The 19267-nt window shown below is 42.8% G+C and overlaps 1 protein-coding gene across 1 annotated transcript in view; it reads right to left on the bottom strand.

Annotated features, from left to right (window-relative positions):
- Nucleotides 1-19267, bottom strand: part of KIT (KIT proto-oncogene, receptor tyrosine kinase) — a 53890-nt gene that overhangs the window by 23772 nt on the left and 10851 nt on the right. Inside the window, 7 exon segments of the mRNA XM_040555436.1 lie at nucleotides 1903-2062; nucleotides 2311-2316; nucleotides 5204-5334; nucleotides 8743-9021; nucleotides 12660-12782; nucleotides 12785-12875; nucleotides 12877-12899. Of these exon segments, the coding sequence (XP_040411370.1) occupies nucleotides 1903-2062; nucleotides 2311-2316; nucleotides 5204-5334; nucleotides 8743-9021; nucleotides 12660-12782; nucleotides 12785-12875; nucleotides 12877-12899 (813 nt within the window).

The following is a 19267-nucleotide window of genomic DNA, read 5'->3' on the forward strand; positions in this document are numbered from 1 at the left end:
GAGAAGAAAGGAAGACATACACTCATATCATAGCAAGCAGGTATGATACAAAGTGCGCTCCATTGTCAAAAAGAAAAAAAAAGGTTTTAAATCTGGAAATTTAAGATTTTTAGTCCCCCTGAGACCTTTTTTCTATTTTCTGTGCAAGCACAGAGCCCCTATGCAACCCACATTCAAAACTGTGCCCAAGAGAGTGCAAAAAATATTTCATAATCATGCTGTCAATGCCCAAAACAAAGTTCTATAAACAGTTTATAGTTAGATAAACCATTTTTTATAAAAGTAACTAAAACATTTACCAAAATACCACTATTTCTTAGAAACCTTTTTGCTAACATTAAAGCCGCAGTGATTTAGATTCTGATACAATCCAGTATGTTCTATACACCACTTCCCATGATCCTGGGAGCTGGCACGGTTTAGATAAATATAGTCAACTTGACAATGAACGGTGAAAGGATCCAGGAGACAGAGTTTATTTTATTTTAGGTCAAATTTGAGAGGGTGAAGGGACAAAAGTATCTTGAAAATGAAATATTCCAGCTTTTCTCTGGCTTTTTTTTTTTTTTTTTTTTTTACTAAGTACAAACTTTGTTTTTTACTAAATACAAACTTGTTGCTTTATTTTCTACATTTTATAATGCTGTGCTTTATTTTACTCACCCAACTTTCCAAAGTCAACCCTTTTTAAAACCACATTTGCATGTGCAGTAGTCTTTAGAATTCCTCTAGTTAAGAACTTCCCTCCTTTTATAATAAAAGCTTTCACATTATTCTCCTCGGGGAAAAGATTTTCTTTCATACTTAACACTGTTTCACTCTTTTACATATGAACCTAATCTCTTTAGAAAAAAAAAATATATAAAAAATCAGGAAAACATGTTAAGAGCCCTACCCCCTCAAACAGTGTAGCAAGGTTAAGTGCACTCAAACCTCCGCAGCTATGCTGGAGATCTGACCCACAGAGGTCAAGTGCTTCTGTTTTCTTTAAGTTACTTGGGAAAGCAAAACAGGCTATGTTGCAGGGGTATTTGTGCACCAGAAAGAAAAATTTGGTAGGGAAGAGAATACAAGGCCTGGCACGCAAAGAACAGAGCAGTCTCAGTTGTCCTCAGTTGCTACATCCTTGAAAGGTGAGGAATTTTAACTATTTTAGCCAACTACACAGACTTGGTCAGAATTATCAAGCATATGTCCCTAATTAGACTATCAAATTAGCACTTTTGGCAGCTTTAAAAATTGAAAGGCCTGGTGTATCATACACGCTAATATACAGCAGCTGAGATCTACATGAGTCTGTTATTAAACCAGGGAGGAGGGGAGTTTGCTCACTGTTGAGGGACATTATCCCAAACCTAAGGAAGTGATGGATGGTGGATTTACCATGGTGGCGAGCTCCAAAGCAATTTTCGTGCTGCCTATGCACACTTCAGTGTTCCTCACTGCATTATTTTAAATAGAGATACATATGTAACTTCTCCCACAAAAAAACATTGACGTGCCGATATCAGTGAAATTTCCAGTGCTTGGAAGGCAGGTACTGAAGATACGCTTTGTGCTTGTGCTGCCAAATTACTAAAGCATAGGGATAGTACCAGGCAAAGGTAAATTACTTGCTTCATTAAGACTGGATTAAATTTAAAATTAAACCAGAAAGGATGAGAAAAACCAGAGAGATGGAAACAGTGTTGGGTTGTTGTTCTAATACTGCAATCCAATCACATGCAAAGTGCTACAGAAATTAAAGTAGTTCCACACTCCATAGCCCTTCCTGAACTATTCAGTATGATACCAGTCTGCAGTAACCTTTTAATAAAGCAATTTACTCATTCAGGTTTGGGGGAAAGGAGGTAGAAGGAAGGGAAAGCTAAGAATCTTAAGATTTCTACAAGAACTATTTACCTAATGCTTTCAAGGTTACCGTGGCATTGGTTTTTCCAAAAGGGTTTTCTGCTTGGCATGTGAATTCTCCAGAATCATTAACTCCCACTGAACGGATGTTCAATGTTAATTTCCTTTCGTATCCATAATCACCCAAATTTCTGCTTTTGCTTGTAACAATCTGTCGGTAAAAACAATTAACATCTAAAACACTGTGTATGCAGCATCTTTCCTCGATAAATTAAAAATAGAAGTAATTATAACTTCGCTATATTAATATTCATAACTTTAAACCAGAATAATAAGCCATCACGACAAACCTGTCACTAGAATCTCTCCATGCAAAACAAGTGTGTGATCAGCTGTCTTTGAGAGATAATACTTCCTCAAGTACTAGCCCTTTTCTTCACTCTTTCTTTTTTTCTGAACTGCACTCTAAGGTACCCTTCTGCTGCATTTCACTAGGTAAACTGCCCAGGTTCCCACCTGATGTTTCAAGGCAGAGAGTGCTTTCAGCTCCAAAAAGATCTGAGGAGTCCCAAGGGCACACAGCACCTTGTAGTCACATTCCTCCCTCCTCAGGCAAGAACAAGTGATGTGTGTTCACCTGCCCTGAAACAGACGAGTCCAAAATACAAAGCTGACACCCAAATTTCTTCAAATACTTCAGTCCTGTGGAAAGAAGGGTGTCATGCCCGCAGCCAGATTCAGCTCACTCTGAACTTCTAATGCCAATGATGGTGAGGACCAACAGAAGGTTTTATTTGCACTAACATTCTTAGAATCATAGAATCCTAGAATGGCTTGGGTTGGAAAGAACCTTAAAACCCACCCAGTTCCAACCCCCCACCACGGGCAGGGACATCTCCCACCAGACCAGGTTGCCCAAAGCCCCATCCAGCCTGGCCTTGAACACTTCCAGGGATGGGTCATCCACAGCTTCTCTGGGCAACCTGTGCTAGCACCTCACCACCTCACAGTAAAGAACTTCTTCCGTATATCTAATCTAAATCTACTCTTTTATTTAGTTTAAAGCCACTGTGCCTTGCCCTGTTGCCACACCCTGATCAAGAGTCCCTTCCCACCTTTTTTAGGACCCCTTTAGGTACTGGAAGGCTGCTATAAGGTTCCCCAGCTCTCTCAGCCTGTCTTCATCAGAGAGGTTGAAAATGACCATCGTGCCTTGATTTTCATAACGTTCAGAGGCTGCAGCTATTGTGAAAAGTGGCTGCAACTCTGAAGTTTGGTTCAGTACACAAGTGGTGTCTAAAAATCACTGAACTCTCTAATGATTGCAATGCTTCCCAGAGAAATACAAGAGTGAATTTAAGGTACTGGAACTTTATTTTCAACTGGGTCACTTTATGCCCCAAGTCCTCATTGCAGGCATACTGCAGAGAGACCTGCTGGCAGCATGCTTTACACAGCCTTTCTCTGGAACCCACTCTGCTTCTCAGTCCATAGCAATCCACATTTGCTAATCTTACAGGCAGCTGGACACTTCTTTTTCTTTCGAAAGCACTGAGTACATACGTGTGCTGGAACTAAAGAAAAAATAATTTAGTTGTTGACTTTTTTTTTTCTGTGAGATTGTTCAGTGTGCATGGAAAGACTGATAAACTCACAATGATTAATCCAAATTCACTTGCTATGATTTTCTAGTAGAGTGATTTCAATCTTGGAGGTGTCAGGAAGTGCTAGATGAATTTTATTTTCTCTACACAGTTTTGTTTCCTTCTGAGTAATAATAACCACACAGAAGTCTGTTTTATATGGAGGTGCTTGCTTACAGCAAGTCTCCTAATTTTCAAGAGTGGTGATAACCTCTGTCACACAAAGAAAAAGGTGTGTAGTTTTTCCTTTAACCTATTCAGGTAAAATTCTGCATCTGTTTGAACATGAATTTTATGTATTCTGTTTCAGTACAAAATTTAATTTGGTAGTCAATATTTAAAAGACAGCATCCCCTGCTATTTACCAGAAAGGACAGAAAGGTCGAACTTATTTGGTCAAAAATATTTTCCTCATGGCTTTTACTCATAAAATGAAAATGAAAAAGCACGAAAACATAAGGGAAGACCCCGTTTTCATCAGTCATAACAAAGAAAAGCAGGGGGAGGAACAAGAAAAGTAATGCAGTTCTCAAATGAAAGACTTGCGGTTGACCTTGGCACGGGACCAAAAGCCCCATCTGCAGGTCCCACGCTGCCTTCATGTCACCAAGACCTCAACAGCCCTCGAGCTGCGAGGTGGGATTTGTGGAGCAACGAGCACTTAGTGAGAGAAGCTGTGCCAGATACCCCCCAGGGAACCGGCCTCCAGTTCGCTATTTGCCTGAGGATACGCGATTTATCCAAACATCACAGAGGCCTTTTTTCTGTGCACACAGACTGAAAAATTATGTATTCTGGTCACTACCAGTAAAACTAAAGGTCCAGCCAATTAGCATGGGAGTGTATACAGGAGGAGTTACCAACAGGTCTTCACAATGGCTTTTAATCATTTAAATTTTGGGGTATAGCCAGAAGACTAAAACGTGTCCTTAAACACAAACCAGTGCCTGCTGATGCCTGGGCCTGCTCTTACTGACAATTTTTTGATACACAGCCCTGTGTTTCAAGCACCGAGCTGCAGGACACGCCGGGTGACCAGGGGAGGGGACCTCTCTGCTGCTGGTCTTCAGCAGAGCTGCGCTGCCAGTAACTAACTCTCCCGGAGTATTTATTTTGCTAATAATTTAATTTGGGCATGTCGGGCAGCAACTTCACCAATCACTTCAGACAGTTCCCTAGTTCATTTTTCAGAACTTTCCCAGTTAGTGAAGCACACCATATAATTTAAATGAATTAATCATTCCTATGAATGCTTACTACTATTCCTGTCAATACAATCCCATGCTAATTAGCAGGTATTTCACTGTTAATGATAACGACTAGAATATGTAATTTGCAGTCCATGTGTTGATATTTGCAGCTCCCATTGATTGCAATGTGATGTGCAGGCACTCCGTGCTTCCGTATTTAGGCAGCCCAACAGAGGTCACCTAAACTTCACATTGAAGTGCCTAACTTTAGCTTCTGTTTGGAAAGAGCAGCCAGCACTGATAATTTCCCTCCCAGAAATTTTCAATGATCTTGGAGATTTACATGGGCACTGGCCAGTCGTTGGACCCTCAACAGTTTGTAGGATGTGGTATCTTTGGAAAGGCAGCAAATCCAAACCAATACCGTGTCAGGTATGCAAGACAAGCACACGAACATTTACAGACAGGTAGTGTACTGTGCTGAGGCATACATGATGCAGCTAAAGCAACTCACCCCACTTTTTGAGAGATCCAACTAGCTTGTACGCTGCTATCCACATCCGTGATTATGCATGTAACTTCAAATTCTTCCCCTTCTTTGAGAAGCTCATAGCTTTTGGATAAGGTAATGACTGGAAGAGCTTTGTGAACTGGAAAACAATTTATAAGTGCATTACTTTTCATTACCTTTGGAATTTCCCAGAGAGGATAAAAATCAACAGTCATTAACTTTCCAATAAAATTTCAGGCCTCCAAGAGGTATTCAAATTTCTTTAACATATTACACGGTTGTTTCTTTACAACAAGCACATTTCAGCTTCAATCTCCCTTCAAATTAAACTTAAGGTTAGACAATACTTGTTAGAGCTTAGCAACTTGCATGAATAAACTTGAAAATGTTGAACCATCAATGAGACAATGGGACATTCCATGACAGTGATTAAAACGTTGCACTCTATAACTGAAAACACAGCCAGGATCAGTCACTGAAGAACCACAGCCTAACATTAACTGCAGCTTTTAAATATAAATAGAACAGCTGACGCAAAGTACTGTCCAACAGGTCCCTGACAGGCCTCTGGTGGACCTTCGGAAGCTTCTCTCCCGTGTAGGACAGGTACAGCTCAAGGCGTTCAGCACACCCACCTCTGAAAGCGCCACAACCTCTGCCAACCATGAAGGTTCAGAGGCAGGGATGGCTGGAGCCAGGACCACTGACAACTTTGTCACCTGAAAGGTAGGTGGTTACAAGCAGCCAGGATTGTCTGTTTTGAGAAATACTGCAGACCTACTGCCCTGTGGGCTAGCTGTACCCCTGTTGTGCTTTGGGGTGCCTTTTGACAAGTCAAGTACACTTAAGGACTATGCATCTCTTAGCAAAGCTTTTCAGCTCTGGTGCTTCCACAGCTTTCTTGTTTTCTTAATCCTTTCCTTAAAATTTCCTCATTTGTGAGACTCCAGGCTTGCACCAGTAGAAGTGAACCTTCCACCAGGGCTTTTATGCAGGAAGACTCAATTTCAAACTGTGACTGCAGAAAATTAGATAAGGCATTCTAGACTCTCTTCCTGCCTCTGACACAGACTTTGTAGTCGTATTAAGCAAATTATATGAAACTTAGCAAAACGCCATGCTTTTCATCCATTCATATTTTAACAATAATGTTTTCCTCATGTTGCTGCAAGCGGCTGTGGAAGTGAACAAAGAACCATGTTTGCTCTTCAGATATAAATGCCCACATAAAAATCACACCACAGCAGCACCCAAGAGACATGAGAAAGCCAGTGCAGAATGCATGCTGTGTTCTCACCCACCAGCAACTTCTAAGGAAAAAAGAAAAAAAAAGCCATAATGCCCCTCACTGTTTAGAAGGGCTGGACATAGCACTCCCTGTGTTACAGTAACAGGGTGGTGTATGTTTGAGTAGGCCTGCACAGTTCCCTGTTTCACAGACCCTCTTCTGTCATTCTGCACCAGAAGTTCAGGCTACAGGGTTTAAGTGCCATACTTCTGATTACAAAAGCATTGCCTACAAAAGGTGAACACTTAAGTCTTCAGCTAAGGAGAAAGTGGGGACTGGTATGGATTTAACACTACAGCCCAGTTATTACAACAAATGACAACACCACAGTACTGCCTTACTGCTGGTGGCCTTCAGCAGATGCTTCCACTCAGTGCACACTTCCTCCCAGATGCAGAACATGGGCAGGCTGCCCAGGTCCTCCAGGCCACCTACTGCTGCCCACCATCAGTGGGCTGCTGGCAATGGATGCCAAATTAGTGCCTTGTTGTCTGAAGTCACCATTGTATTAAGCAAGTACAGGCTTCTACCCCATAAAAAATGAAATAGTCCAACATGACAACTTGCATTCTCCTATGTCAGAGTCATGACAGTTGTGTCAATCAACTGTTAAGCAGTTTCTTTCTTTGGCCATTCCTGAAAAAACAGTTGGAAAAAAAACTTGTTACAGAACAAATACCAGAGACACCAAGAACGGACCTGAATTTTTTTAGTCAAAGGAGAATGCCAGAGATGCCTGTACTGATTAAACTTTAGTTCTCTTCTCATTAATTAAAATTTCTTATTATTCATCAGAAGCCATTAAAATTCTCTCTGTTAGATTCCAAATCACCAGGAAGAAGATTTCTTCAATTTGCCATATCAAGCTGCAGACTTGAGTCGGCCCCCGCTGCCAACGCCTTCTCACCGCTGAGGAGGCCAGAACTGAGCAGGGCACACCACCAGAGACATGAAGAAGCAAACACCACTGCGTCACCTCCCTCACAAACACAAGGGGTGATGCTTGCTGTGGCTGACCATCACCCTGCTCCTAACTACACATGTGAAAGGAGCCAGGGGGAACCCACTGGACACTCTGAAAGCACAAGGATGACCCCTGGGATCCCTACCTCACACTCCCGCTCAACAGCCGCCACCCCAATGTGACACCTTGGCCAAACGACAGAAACACACTTGCAGTGACAGAAACGACACAGCAAATGTCTGCACAGGCAAGGGACACTCCCTCGCTAGGCCTCACTGCAGCTCCAGCATCGCCCACATGCGCTAGAGGAGACATGCTATCAGCTGGAGCAAGAGATATTTAAGGAGCCCGAAAACTACATGGAGAGTAAACTGTTGTACTTGCCTCTGAGGAAACACCGAGACAGTCTCTCCCTCCGTTTCTCTTGGGAGTATTTATAGAGCAGATTAACAACATGTTGCGTGATCACAAGCTCCAAACCATCCACACAAAGCCTGCCTGTATTGCACTGTGCAGCCAGGCATGGGGCCTCTCCTTCCCAAACCCACCTACCACCCTGCCCTAGGGCACAAGGGCATGTGAAGGTGAAACACAAGGCCTCATCAGGGTGTTCACAGAGCTAAGCGGTGTATCTGGCTGCCCAGACACATCACATTCCTCATTTGTACTGGGAGCACAGTTGCTGTCGTGAACATCCTCACTTATAAAGATGGAGCCAAATGATGACTCTGTGCTCCCCCAAGATCTGTCTCTCTGCTGAATCCCTCTTCTTCAATGTCATCTATCGGTTCTTCCTGCTGTCGCTTAAGGGCAACAGGCATGTGAGTCATGCATCCAAATCTCCACTTCGCCTGCACAAGCCTGTCCAAACCTCAGGGCACTGGTTTGTCCCCCAGGTTTAACAGCACAACCCAAATTTCTTAAATGGTGAAAAGAACACCTGGAAATCACCTTAAACAGGAAACATGAATTGTGGCCAAACCTGCCCAGCATAGCCACAACCCATGTCTCACATGACAATCTGCACCCTCACACAACTTGCCCAGAACAAGCTTCCTAAAACCACCAGCTTTCTCTGGGCTGCCTACAGCAGCCAGAGATGCCACAAAGTAACCACTTGGTGCTGAAGCACATCTGAGTAGAAGATTCCAGAAGTCTCTAGATGAGCTACCACCACCAGCCTCCCTGTGGCAAGCTCAGGACACAAGGGGAGATTTCCCTTTGGAGCACTTCCCATCAATTCCTGTGAAGATGAAAATCAGGTGCTCTACAAGAGGACAAAAATCCTGTGTTACCTGGCCTCACATTCAGGAAGATGTGCTCTGATATTTTCTCGACTCCGTTATGCTTTGCCAAGCACTGGTAGCAGCCCTTGAATGACCTCTGTACGTTCTTTATAATGATGCCTTTCTGTGGATTAGGAATGAATGTCATATTTTTGGGGAGAGGTTTGCCATCACATTTTCTCAGGGTGAAATTCGAAACATCTGGATCTGTTAGGGGGCACACCAGCAGGATGTCACTGTCTTCTTTTCCGTAGATGAGAGAATCAACAAGGAAGAGAACATTTGGATCTGTGAAGGAACACAAAGACCTGTAAGAACAGCTGACATTGCAGTGGAAACTTCTGATAACCTTAACTCTGCAGCTGGGCACTTATTTCAAAGAAAGTTTTACATTTAGCCAGTAAAACTGAGTATTACCCAATTCATGTTTACTAAGAGACATTAACTTTTGTCTTAAAAGAGCAGCACAACAGGAGATGTGCAGTAGCATTCAGTACCAGACACGCTAAAGAATAATGTGCGCTAAAAATAAACCTACTGCTTTTTTTTACTGGGGGATGGATTTTTATTTTTTTTTTCTTTGTGTAGTTCCAAACCCCCAACAACAGTAAACAGATTTTCACAGACCATTAAAAGTAATTTGCTTTTAGCTTGTGGCAGGGCTGTAAGGTTTCATGCCCACAGGAGGATTTTGAAGAAATTTATGAGCAAATGGAAGTTGAAAAGCACCAAAATTATGGTTTTCACTTCTGTAAAATACATAATCTAAATGAACACACATTGGTACTAGAGGAAGCACCAAACAATTTCTCTCCCTCCCCTGAAACCAGGGGTATTTTTAGCCTCTGTAGAAAAACCTAGGCATAGAAACAGCATATCTGATTGAAAAATCATCATGTAATCTTTCACAAAATAACTTTTCTAAAGCATTTCATCTTGGCCAACCACAGTACACAAACATACAGTAATTTAAACACTTTTACAACCAATGTTGAAGCCCATGATAGCTGATGACCTTGAAACACTAAGAACCTGGCCATTAATAGCAAACACAAAAATAAGGGATGATGTGGTGACAAACACTCTGTAAAAGCATATTTCAGCTCCCATCTGCCCTCTCTACAAGGTAGCATGAATTAGAATTTTAGAAACAGTTTTCTTTCTTCTTGTAAAGTGGCCTTGAACAACTTGAGTCTCTAGAGATCAACAAACTATGACTTAACAGAGAAGACTGAGAAGTCTGTTAAGATGACAGATAATATGCATTTGGTTTAAGACAAGACGTATCAGGCTGAATATGAAGCATGGGACATTTAGGTAGGCCATTAGGGAATGCTTTCTATCACAAAGGTTGTTCATCACAGAACAGAGAAGTTAGTATCTGGTTTCTAAGTGAGAGTGAGGAGTAGTCTTAGCCCTTTCAATACTGCTGCCCAGGAAGAAACCACAAACTAAAAACATAGAAAACTAAAGCATCAGTCTACAGCTAGAGAATGGAGACTGCTAACAGAAACAGAAGTGTAAAGTATGTCTGAGCAGACCTAAAGTGTGACATTTTGCACACAGCGATACACAGAGAAATGCTACAAATAGCTGTCACTCCTAAGCTAGAAAACCGGCCTACTGGAAGAGCTCATCTAAATGTCCTGGTCTCGGCAAGTTTACTGATTAGTTTCCTCACAGTCCAGTTTCCTCCCCAATACAGACAGAGCCAAAGTATCTTCACTGTACAGAAAGCACGGCTCACTATGGAAAAAAATCAGAAGTTCTTGAAAATAGAAGAAAGGACAAAGACCTGTTTCACCAACAGTTGAACCTGCAGGGAAAGCCTTGTTGGGGTAAGCAGAATCACTGAGTAGCTCTCCTCCCCATCTTCCATCCCCCTCTGGAAGGGAAACGTCATGGTCAGAAGACATGGAAGGATTTGCCACAGGGAATCCAGGCTCAAACAAGGCTGCTCATAGTCATGTTCTTTCCTTCACAGCTTCCACCCCCCAGGTACGCATTGGGAAGCACCTGCCTTCTGGGCATAACTCAGGTTCCTAGCACAAGTTGTGGAGGTGGCTTGTCATTGCTCATGTCTGAAAAGACTTCAGATCAAGGGATTTTTCTGTCTTACGAAAGTGTCTGAACTAGCTGATCTTCACTGAACTTATTTGGACAGGGACACAAACTGCCTCTGTAGATACAACCAGGCACTTTCTGCCAAAGCAGAAAGGCGAAAGAGGCACATGCCTGAAGTCTGTCAACACTGTGTCATCCTTGATCACAGGAACACAGAAAATTCATTGTTAGTAGATCAAAATCAGCATAAGAGATAAACACCTGTCACCATTTTATGTGCCACTTGGGACTGTGGAAGACTGAGGCTTCCTTCTGCAGCTTTACTTTTGGTCCTGTTTCTCTTCATTCCCAGCTGTACAAGCAAAACTGTGTGGGTGCTTGTGGCAACCTCACAAGCAGCTGTGCTCATGGCACTATTTTCAAGGTGTCATGTCACTGAAACACAGTTATAAAGGCTGCCCTATTAAAGGCCACCCTATTGCAAAATAATGGCCAACATCACAAACATTCATTTTACCACCAAGAATCTGTCAAAGTGAAGCTTGCACATTTTTCACACAGTTTAGGCAAAGACTTAACAACACACTGCATGAGGGCCCACACAGCTTCTCTGATGTTTTGGTAATCATGCTCAGCAGGAGGATTGCCTGCTATCCTAAGGTGAAGGAGTCATTTGAGTAATGGAAGACACAATGTATCTATGATCACAGCTGTCTTAGATAATTACCATGACCTTGAAGAAAACACTTGCGGAAGATAAAGTCAACAATGTTTGTCAGGTATGGGTAAAATACATGCCAGATTTCCTTTGGTCATAGTCTCAAAGAAACACAAAAGGTCAAAAAAAATCATTCACGGTAGCTGCATGGCTATTTGGACAACTCAAGGGCTTTGCACTTTAAGCTGTGTGCCCATCTGATACCTTCCCTTGGGAAATACTCATCACTGTGCTGTGCTGGTATCTCCCCACCTTGGAGAACAACCTTGCAGTAATTCCTAAAGGACTGGTAGGGTTCAGGGGAAGCTCTCTGAGGCAACCTCTGCTGGATCAGGAATGCTATCTCCAAGAATGTGAAAGCTGTAGGACTTCTTTCCACCAACAAGGAAAAAAGATCACCAGAACTATGTAAAGCAGAAGCAAAGCAACTGTTCTTCCTTACAAAGGGAAAAGGGAATGCCAGGCATGGTAAGCTGGCAGCTTGAGGACAGCTGATGAAGCCACAGATTGGGAGCAAACGAACAGAAGAAATATGAAGAACACACTGGACAAAAAGGAAGAATTAGGAAAATGTGTCAGAGCAGAGGGAATTTTTTCCCCATCTAAGATGTTTCTGAGCAGACACAAGGTAGATCAGGAGCTAGAGGCAGAGGAATCATTTGCTGCCTGCTGGCCTAACCCTGAGAACGCAGCCTCAAAAAAGCCAAATCCTATAGCTAACTGCCTCAATAAATCAAGAGCTTGGGGTCAAACCTTACATGACTCCATACTGATGGATGGCATTGAATTAAAAAAGACATTTCCGTACATGCTTCTTGTTTCCTCATGGTACAACTGACTCACACAACTGATTTAGGTCCCTTGACTGGCTTCTACATAAAGAGCTCCGGTATAACATCTCACCACAAAACAACAAGGATGTAAAAAGAAACTCATCCAGAAATTTGCTCTGGTGAAAAAGCCATTGCAAGCAAAGCTGGGAGTAAGTTTTCTTTCTGCTGGGCAGGGAAGAAGTTTTCTCCTATCAGTCTGTGCTCTCCCCTTGTGCCTCAAACATGTTTCCTCCTCCAGCATTTATGATCCTGTTATTTTGGGAGTGAGAAAGGATGGGGGAAGCAAAAATAAAGCATTCAGTAATAGTTACCTTTAACAAAAACATAAAAAGAGGTGACAATACTCCCTTTGCTTTTGCATACGTATCTGCCTATGTCTCTGACTGTTGCATTTTTGGTGTACCACTCTTTCTCATTGGAACTCCTTGTTTTGCTGATGGGTCTGAGTTTTGAAAATTCCAAGTCACAGGTCCATCCTTGTTGCACTTCAGCCTTAATTCCTCCCCTTTATTCACAACCAGTGAAGATTTCTTCATGAGGCAGTGAACCACCTAAAAAAAAACACACAAAAACACAAAGTACAATGCCTGTCAATACAATGCTCTCTTTTTTTTTCTGCAATGAAATGTTATTTATAGTTATATGCATGCAGTTAATATTGTTGGAGTTGTTTCTTAAAAGTACTAAGCTGCAATGGCACTCCGTGCAAGTATACAGCCACCTTTTGCCTTGCAAGACCTTCTGCACACACAGCAAATAACCACTGCAGATGGAAAATGGCCTTTAAAAAACCTCTTGAAACTAGTTTCAGATGCGCCAGTTTCTGCAATGGTTTGGCTTTTGAATGGGAACAGACCCAAGCTATTTAAAAATTAAATTCAAGAACATATGAGCCTGATTCTACATGGCAGCACTTTTAATCATTCTTTGTCATTTACTCAGTATGTTGCCAAGAACTAAACTTTCCTTGCTTAACAGTTATCTTTTTTTAACTGCTCTCCCGTACTCAGAAGCTCCACTCACACAGTTAGAACGTCCAGTTTAAGAAAGAAACCATCACATACTTTCCGCACTTTTTCTTGGGGTAGTAATTTGTCATTTGTTAACAAAAAAAAAAAAAAAGTGAAATATCCTTCAAGCTTCCATCCCAACACTATCAAATCATTGTCACCAAGGCACTGAGCTCCCAGTCACTAACACCGCTCAAAGTGAGTTGTTACCATCTCTTTCACTGAATATACCAAAACACAACTTTTTTAAAGTTCTCACAAAATAAAGGTGTGTAAAATTACCAGCCTCAATTCACAATTCCCAACCACTTCCCAGCTTACACGGTGTACTTGGAGAAAGAAGCACTTTCAGGCTTCCCTGGCTCCACTATTACATCAGTCAAGCAGAGGGTTGCTGTGTTAGCGTACCCCGATAGGAAAGTCTTAGTGAACATGCAAATGGAGTTCATAGCTGAAAAAGCATGTAAATTCTTACTACTAAGTACTTGCTTGAATATCCAAATGATGTACACAAGTACTAAGGCAGTATTGAGGAACAAGCCCTTCCTCTTCCAGAGCTGCTCTTTTGTCCTACACGCAACCCTTAGCTTGCAATGAGTGCCGTTAGCTAACGTCCCCCTCATGTGAAGCACAGCTGTGCACGACTGTACAACATCCACATCTAGAAGCAGAGTCACGCCACCGAAAACACTGTCTGCATTCAAAAACACTCTCTGGGCTCATTTCTGAGGCTGAATTTCCCGGCCCACACAGATGACAACAGACGCTCAAGCAAAACAATCGGATAATTAGCTGGGATGAGATTATGTAGTCCAGACTTAATTCACTTACCTCACGGCTTTAGTTGTTCTTAAGGTGCATACTGGAGTGAGACCAGGTCAGGTAACTGCTCCCCTTCCTGACAAACCCAGCAGCTAGGACAGAGTGGGCTGCAAAGGATCGTCAGACCACCTGCACAGTCTAATTACTTTGTTTGTGGTCTGGGTTTTGCAGGGAGCCCTCATTCTCCCCCCACCTTTCTCTGATTAAAATTCATTTATCAGCGCTCAACACAACAGGCAGTTATTTTTCCAGTGTCACCAGAAATTTTCCACATGAAGCCCACTAACCCTGCATATACATTTCCATGACTGAATGCATAAGCAAGCATCCTAGAAATAATAATTGACAAACAGAAAAAAAAGCAGAAAAAAATCACTTCTAATTTCAAACCTGCCACCTCAAAGAGCAGGTGTGAGCCTGTCGCATGGCAGCTCAACCGAGGAGGGCAAAACTCCAGCATCTCAGGAGCGAAGGTCCCAGCCAGCAGTGGCTTTGCAGACAGGAGGACAGAGGCGGACTGAGAGCAGGGCAGAGGCAATGAGACCTCTGATGTTCAAACCCCTCAGATCAGAGCAAAATAGCAAAAGTGCAGGGCTTTATACCCTCTCTGACACTAGATTCTCAGGCCGCAGCCGTGAGACAAACACCAGTGCTCCCCTCCCTCATGCCGTGCAAGGGCAGCCCTCCTCCATGAGCACAAGGGGCGATGCTTGCAGAGGCCCTGTGTCACCCTGCTCCTAATGCCACACGTGAAAGGAGCCAGGGGGAACCCACTGGACACCTCTCTGAAAGCACAAGGATGACCCCTGGGATCCCCACCTCATACTCCCTGTTCAACAGCCGCCACCCCAACATGACACCTCGGCCACAGGGACAGAGACACACAGCGACAGAAACAACGCAGTAAACTTCAGCACAGGCGAGGGATGCTCCCGCGCTAGGCCTCACTGCAGCCCCAGCATTGCCCACTGTAATGCACTGTGCTGCCAGGCATGGCGCTTCTCCTCCTTCCCAAACCCACCTACCACTCTGCCCTAGGGCACATGAAGGTGTAACGTAACGCTTAATCGATGGGTTGGCAGAGGTAAGGAACAGACCCAAGGCAAGTGGTGCATAGACTAAAACCATAACCAACCTACAAAAGGAGTGTGGATCTGTCTGAACCATACAGATCACTGTGGTGTGTGCAAATGCTGAGGGATACTGCAGCAACAAACCTGTCCCCTTCCGAAGACCAGCTCTTTAATCCTAACAATAACCATCACCTCGTGCCCCTCTAACGTATAGCACAATACGGCACAGTTGGACTTGACATGTGATGTCCATGTCTGAAAGAGGGAAACATTTCTCAAAAAACATCCCCAACTTCCATTCAAGAAAATGAGTCTTTTCATTTCTGAGGCTGAATTTCCTTGCCCAACAGATAACAACAGATACTCAAGAAAAACAATCAGATAATTTGCTGGGACGAGATTACGTAGTCCAGACTTAATTCACTTATCTCACAGCTTTAGTTGTTTTTAATGTGGATTGAAAGCGGGTCAGATAACTGCTCCCCTTCTTGACAAACCCAGCAGCTAGGACAGAGTGGGCAGAAAAGGATGGTCAAACCACCACAATCTAATTACTCTGTGGTGTGAGTTTTGGAGGGAGCCCCTGTCCCTTCCCCATCTCCCTCTGATTTGTATTTGCTTACAAACTGACAGGCAGTCCAACCAACAGCGACTGTTTTTCCAGTGCCACCAGAAAATTTCCACACAAGGTCCACTAATCCTCTACACAAGCTCACACGACTGAACACATAAACAAACATCCCAGAAATAGTAATTGCCAGAAAGATTACGAAAAACATAATTTTGTATTTTTATGTGATGTTTGTGACGTTTACCTACTCTTTTCCTTAGCATTCATCATACCCATTCAGGTTAGGAGTTTAAATTGTGTAACGTTTATTACCAGACCATCTAGCAAGTTGGTGGGTAGTTTTTACAGGTGGTAAACAACACAGCGGAGCATGACTCCATCCAGGGGCACAAGAAATACATTACATACTGGAGCCAGGGAAAGAAAGGCAAAGATGGAATGAGCATACTGTGGTACCCCACAACACAAGCTACAATATTGTAGTTGAAGCCATCATGCACATTTCAAGACAATGTTTTTATGGTTCCTTTTACACAGCCTACAATTTCTCTGCCAAACAATTTACAAATTGATTTAATGCCTTGTGCAAGGAATTCCCACAACCTAAAGTTTACCTGTCACCTTCTGAAACAAGGTGTCTTCAGGAGAAGGAAATATGGCAGTGTAAAGACAACAGGTGGCAAAAGGAAGGACTACCAGATGTGTTTAGTGTTATGCACCCAAATATCGCCTATTTTTAAAAGAGAATTAAAACAGTGCTTAGAAAGAAGGGAATGACTTTGTATCTTCTTTTTGGAGGAGTAATTAAATAGCAGAAATCTGAGAGTTTAACCACCAACTTGTAATCCAGTGTATTAATCCCCACAGCATATGTCCATCTGCCATCTCTTGATCTTTTCACAGATTGTTAATGCCTCATGTCTGAGACTGCTCCATTTGTACAGCACCTGAAGAACAAGGGTGCTCTTCCAGGCTCACTGCTGCTCTTGTGCACCCCAGTAACACCAACTATAAACACACAACCATAATGGTAACACTAATAACTTGGGAATCATGTCTGTGGGCATCCTATATGCTAAGGATGGTAAGAGATCTCCAAGTGCAGAACCCCATGGGATGCAGTCTGTTGTCTCCTCCCAGGGCTCCATGTTGACCCCAGGAAGGACCATGACTTTACCAGTCACCAGTGGGACTGTCAACTCTCTCAGCAACAAGATGGAGGAACCCACGGCTATGTCTCAATTCAAAATTCCCAGGGGTGGGTCAGGTACAGAGAAAGGATGCATCCTGGCATGCTGATGCTCTCTCCCTATCTCCTTACATCTTGGAAAAGGAGGTGAACCACAATCTCATTATTTAGCTGAGCGTCCCAACCTCAGTGATGCCCACCTGACCACAGGGGCCCCACAGGACAAGGGGAAGAGAGGAAATCCATCCTCTGCTCCCACGGCTTCTGCAGACTACCAGGGACAGGTAATTGTACTGTTGGCCACGGTCCCACCATGAAACATACAACACTCCCCATGCACTGCATAGCCAGAACACCACACTGGGGCTCTGAACAACCCTCTGGAGTTGTCCTCAAGGGCAACCAGCAGATAATTATAATATGCTAGCAAAATAAATTGGCAATGACAAATACTTAATAATTAACAATGTAAAATAAAAATAAAAAATATGCGAAGCTCAGAGCTGGACAGCCCAAGACTCATTTTGGATGTTCTAAATCTGTGTCCCACAGCCAAAACCAGTCAATTCCACCCTAGCTTCTCCATGTAAAATAACAAATTTGAGTTAAGAACTACAATGCTGGGATCACTCGTGAACAAGGCTGTGTAACTGTAAAAAGCAGCAGAATACATGAATATATTAAAAGCAGCTTCCTAAGCCCTAAAAACAGAGGGAGAGGGAGGAAAAAGGGGGAGTACGGCACTGTTGAGTTTTGCATGCAGAAGAAACATCTGGAAAACCAGGCTGGAGGAATTAGAAAATGAAACGGCTCTAGATAATACCAATAGGAAATTCAGGTCAAATTGCAGGGATATGATTAAGGACAGCAGAATGTTCCTGTAACAATTAAGGGATGTGCAAACACAAAACCTTTGGCTAAGGAGTACACCAACCTGGAAAAAAGTTGTTTTTTATGCGGGAGTTTTTTCAGCCTCAGCCACAGGGCTGCCATAGCAGGGGAAAGCACATCAGGTGCACATCCCCATCACGCTCGTAAGCAACTGGAGATCGTCTCCAGCTGCCAAGCAAACAAAGGACATGGGACTGCCATGGGATAAACCGAAGAGTCACACAGTGAGGATTTTATTCCCAGCTCTGCCACAGGTTTCCTGCAAAACCTTAGGCCAGCAGCTTAGTCCCTATGCTTCCTTTTTCAACTCTTACCTAAACATTAAAAGGAACACGTTTGTAGCATTTCCACAACACAACAGATAGCATTCAGAGAAAAAAAAAAAAAAAAAAAAAAACAATAACAACTACCAAAAACTGTGCCTTATCCTACTCCCTTCCAAGTTAAACTTATCTCAAACATCTTCCAAGATGAGGGCACAGCACAACTTCACATTACAGCCACCACATATGAATACCTCATTGCAAGGATCCCTAATCTTCCTATTGTCACGCAGTGTTGTTGTTTAAGAACTCCCCCCACACACATTTGGAAACCCACCCTTTCTCCAGCAGCTGCAGGTGGAGCAGCACAACAACAGCAGAGCTGGGCACTGACTTCGTTTCAAGAGATATCACACAGACTTCACTCATTGCATTTTTCAGTTTCTCATCTACAACAACATAAGAGAGCAGAAACAAGAGATAGGCTTTATCAGTTAAAGTAGTGGCACTGTTGTAGATACAGTGGCCTGGGGATATCAACACGACATAGCTTGCAGGGAGGTAATATCCTCTTTCAGCATGCCCAGTACTGCTGGAAAAATGAATATGTTTTCAGACACACAATTCTCCTGCAGGTCTGAAAGAGCAGAAGCAGAAGTGACTCTAACTCACATGCAAAAGTCACAGACAGAAGAAGCCCATCTGTTTTTCTGTATTAGTTGGTCTAATTGAAGAGTATCACCTTTCCAACTCCATCTCTTATTTGTTAAAGCCACTATGCACTTGATATATGTTATTGTACAGCCAAATTTAAGACCATTTCAATAAGATTTTTTTTTCCCTGCCATTTTATGCCCCAAAGAAACAAATAAGTGGAAAACTCACATGTTAATCACACTGAAGGAACTTTAATTTACTCTGGTGCATAAAAATCTCCCAGATTTTTTCAAAGGAGAGATGCTATCATATGCTTACTTGTTTTGCTCCACTTCACCAAACAGACACTCTCCCTTATGCTAGATGAAAAGTTTTGCAATGGCAAATGTCAGTTTTCAATGATTTGATCTGAAAGCTGCATCACATACCACTACAGCTACACT

This window comes from Cygnus olor, chromosome 4 (assembly GCF_009769625.2).
Source record: "Cygnus olor isolate bCygOlo1 chromosome 4, bCygOlo1.pri.v2, whole genome shotgun sequence".
Classification (NCBI taxonomy): Eukaryota; Metazoa; Chordata; class Aves; order Anseriformes; family Anatidae; genus Cygnus; species Cygnus olor.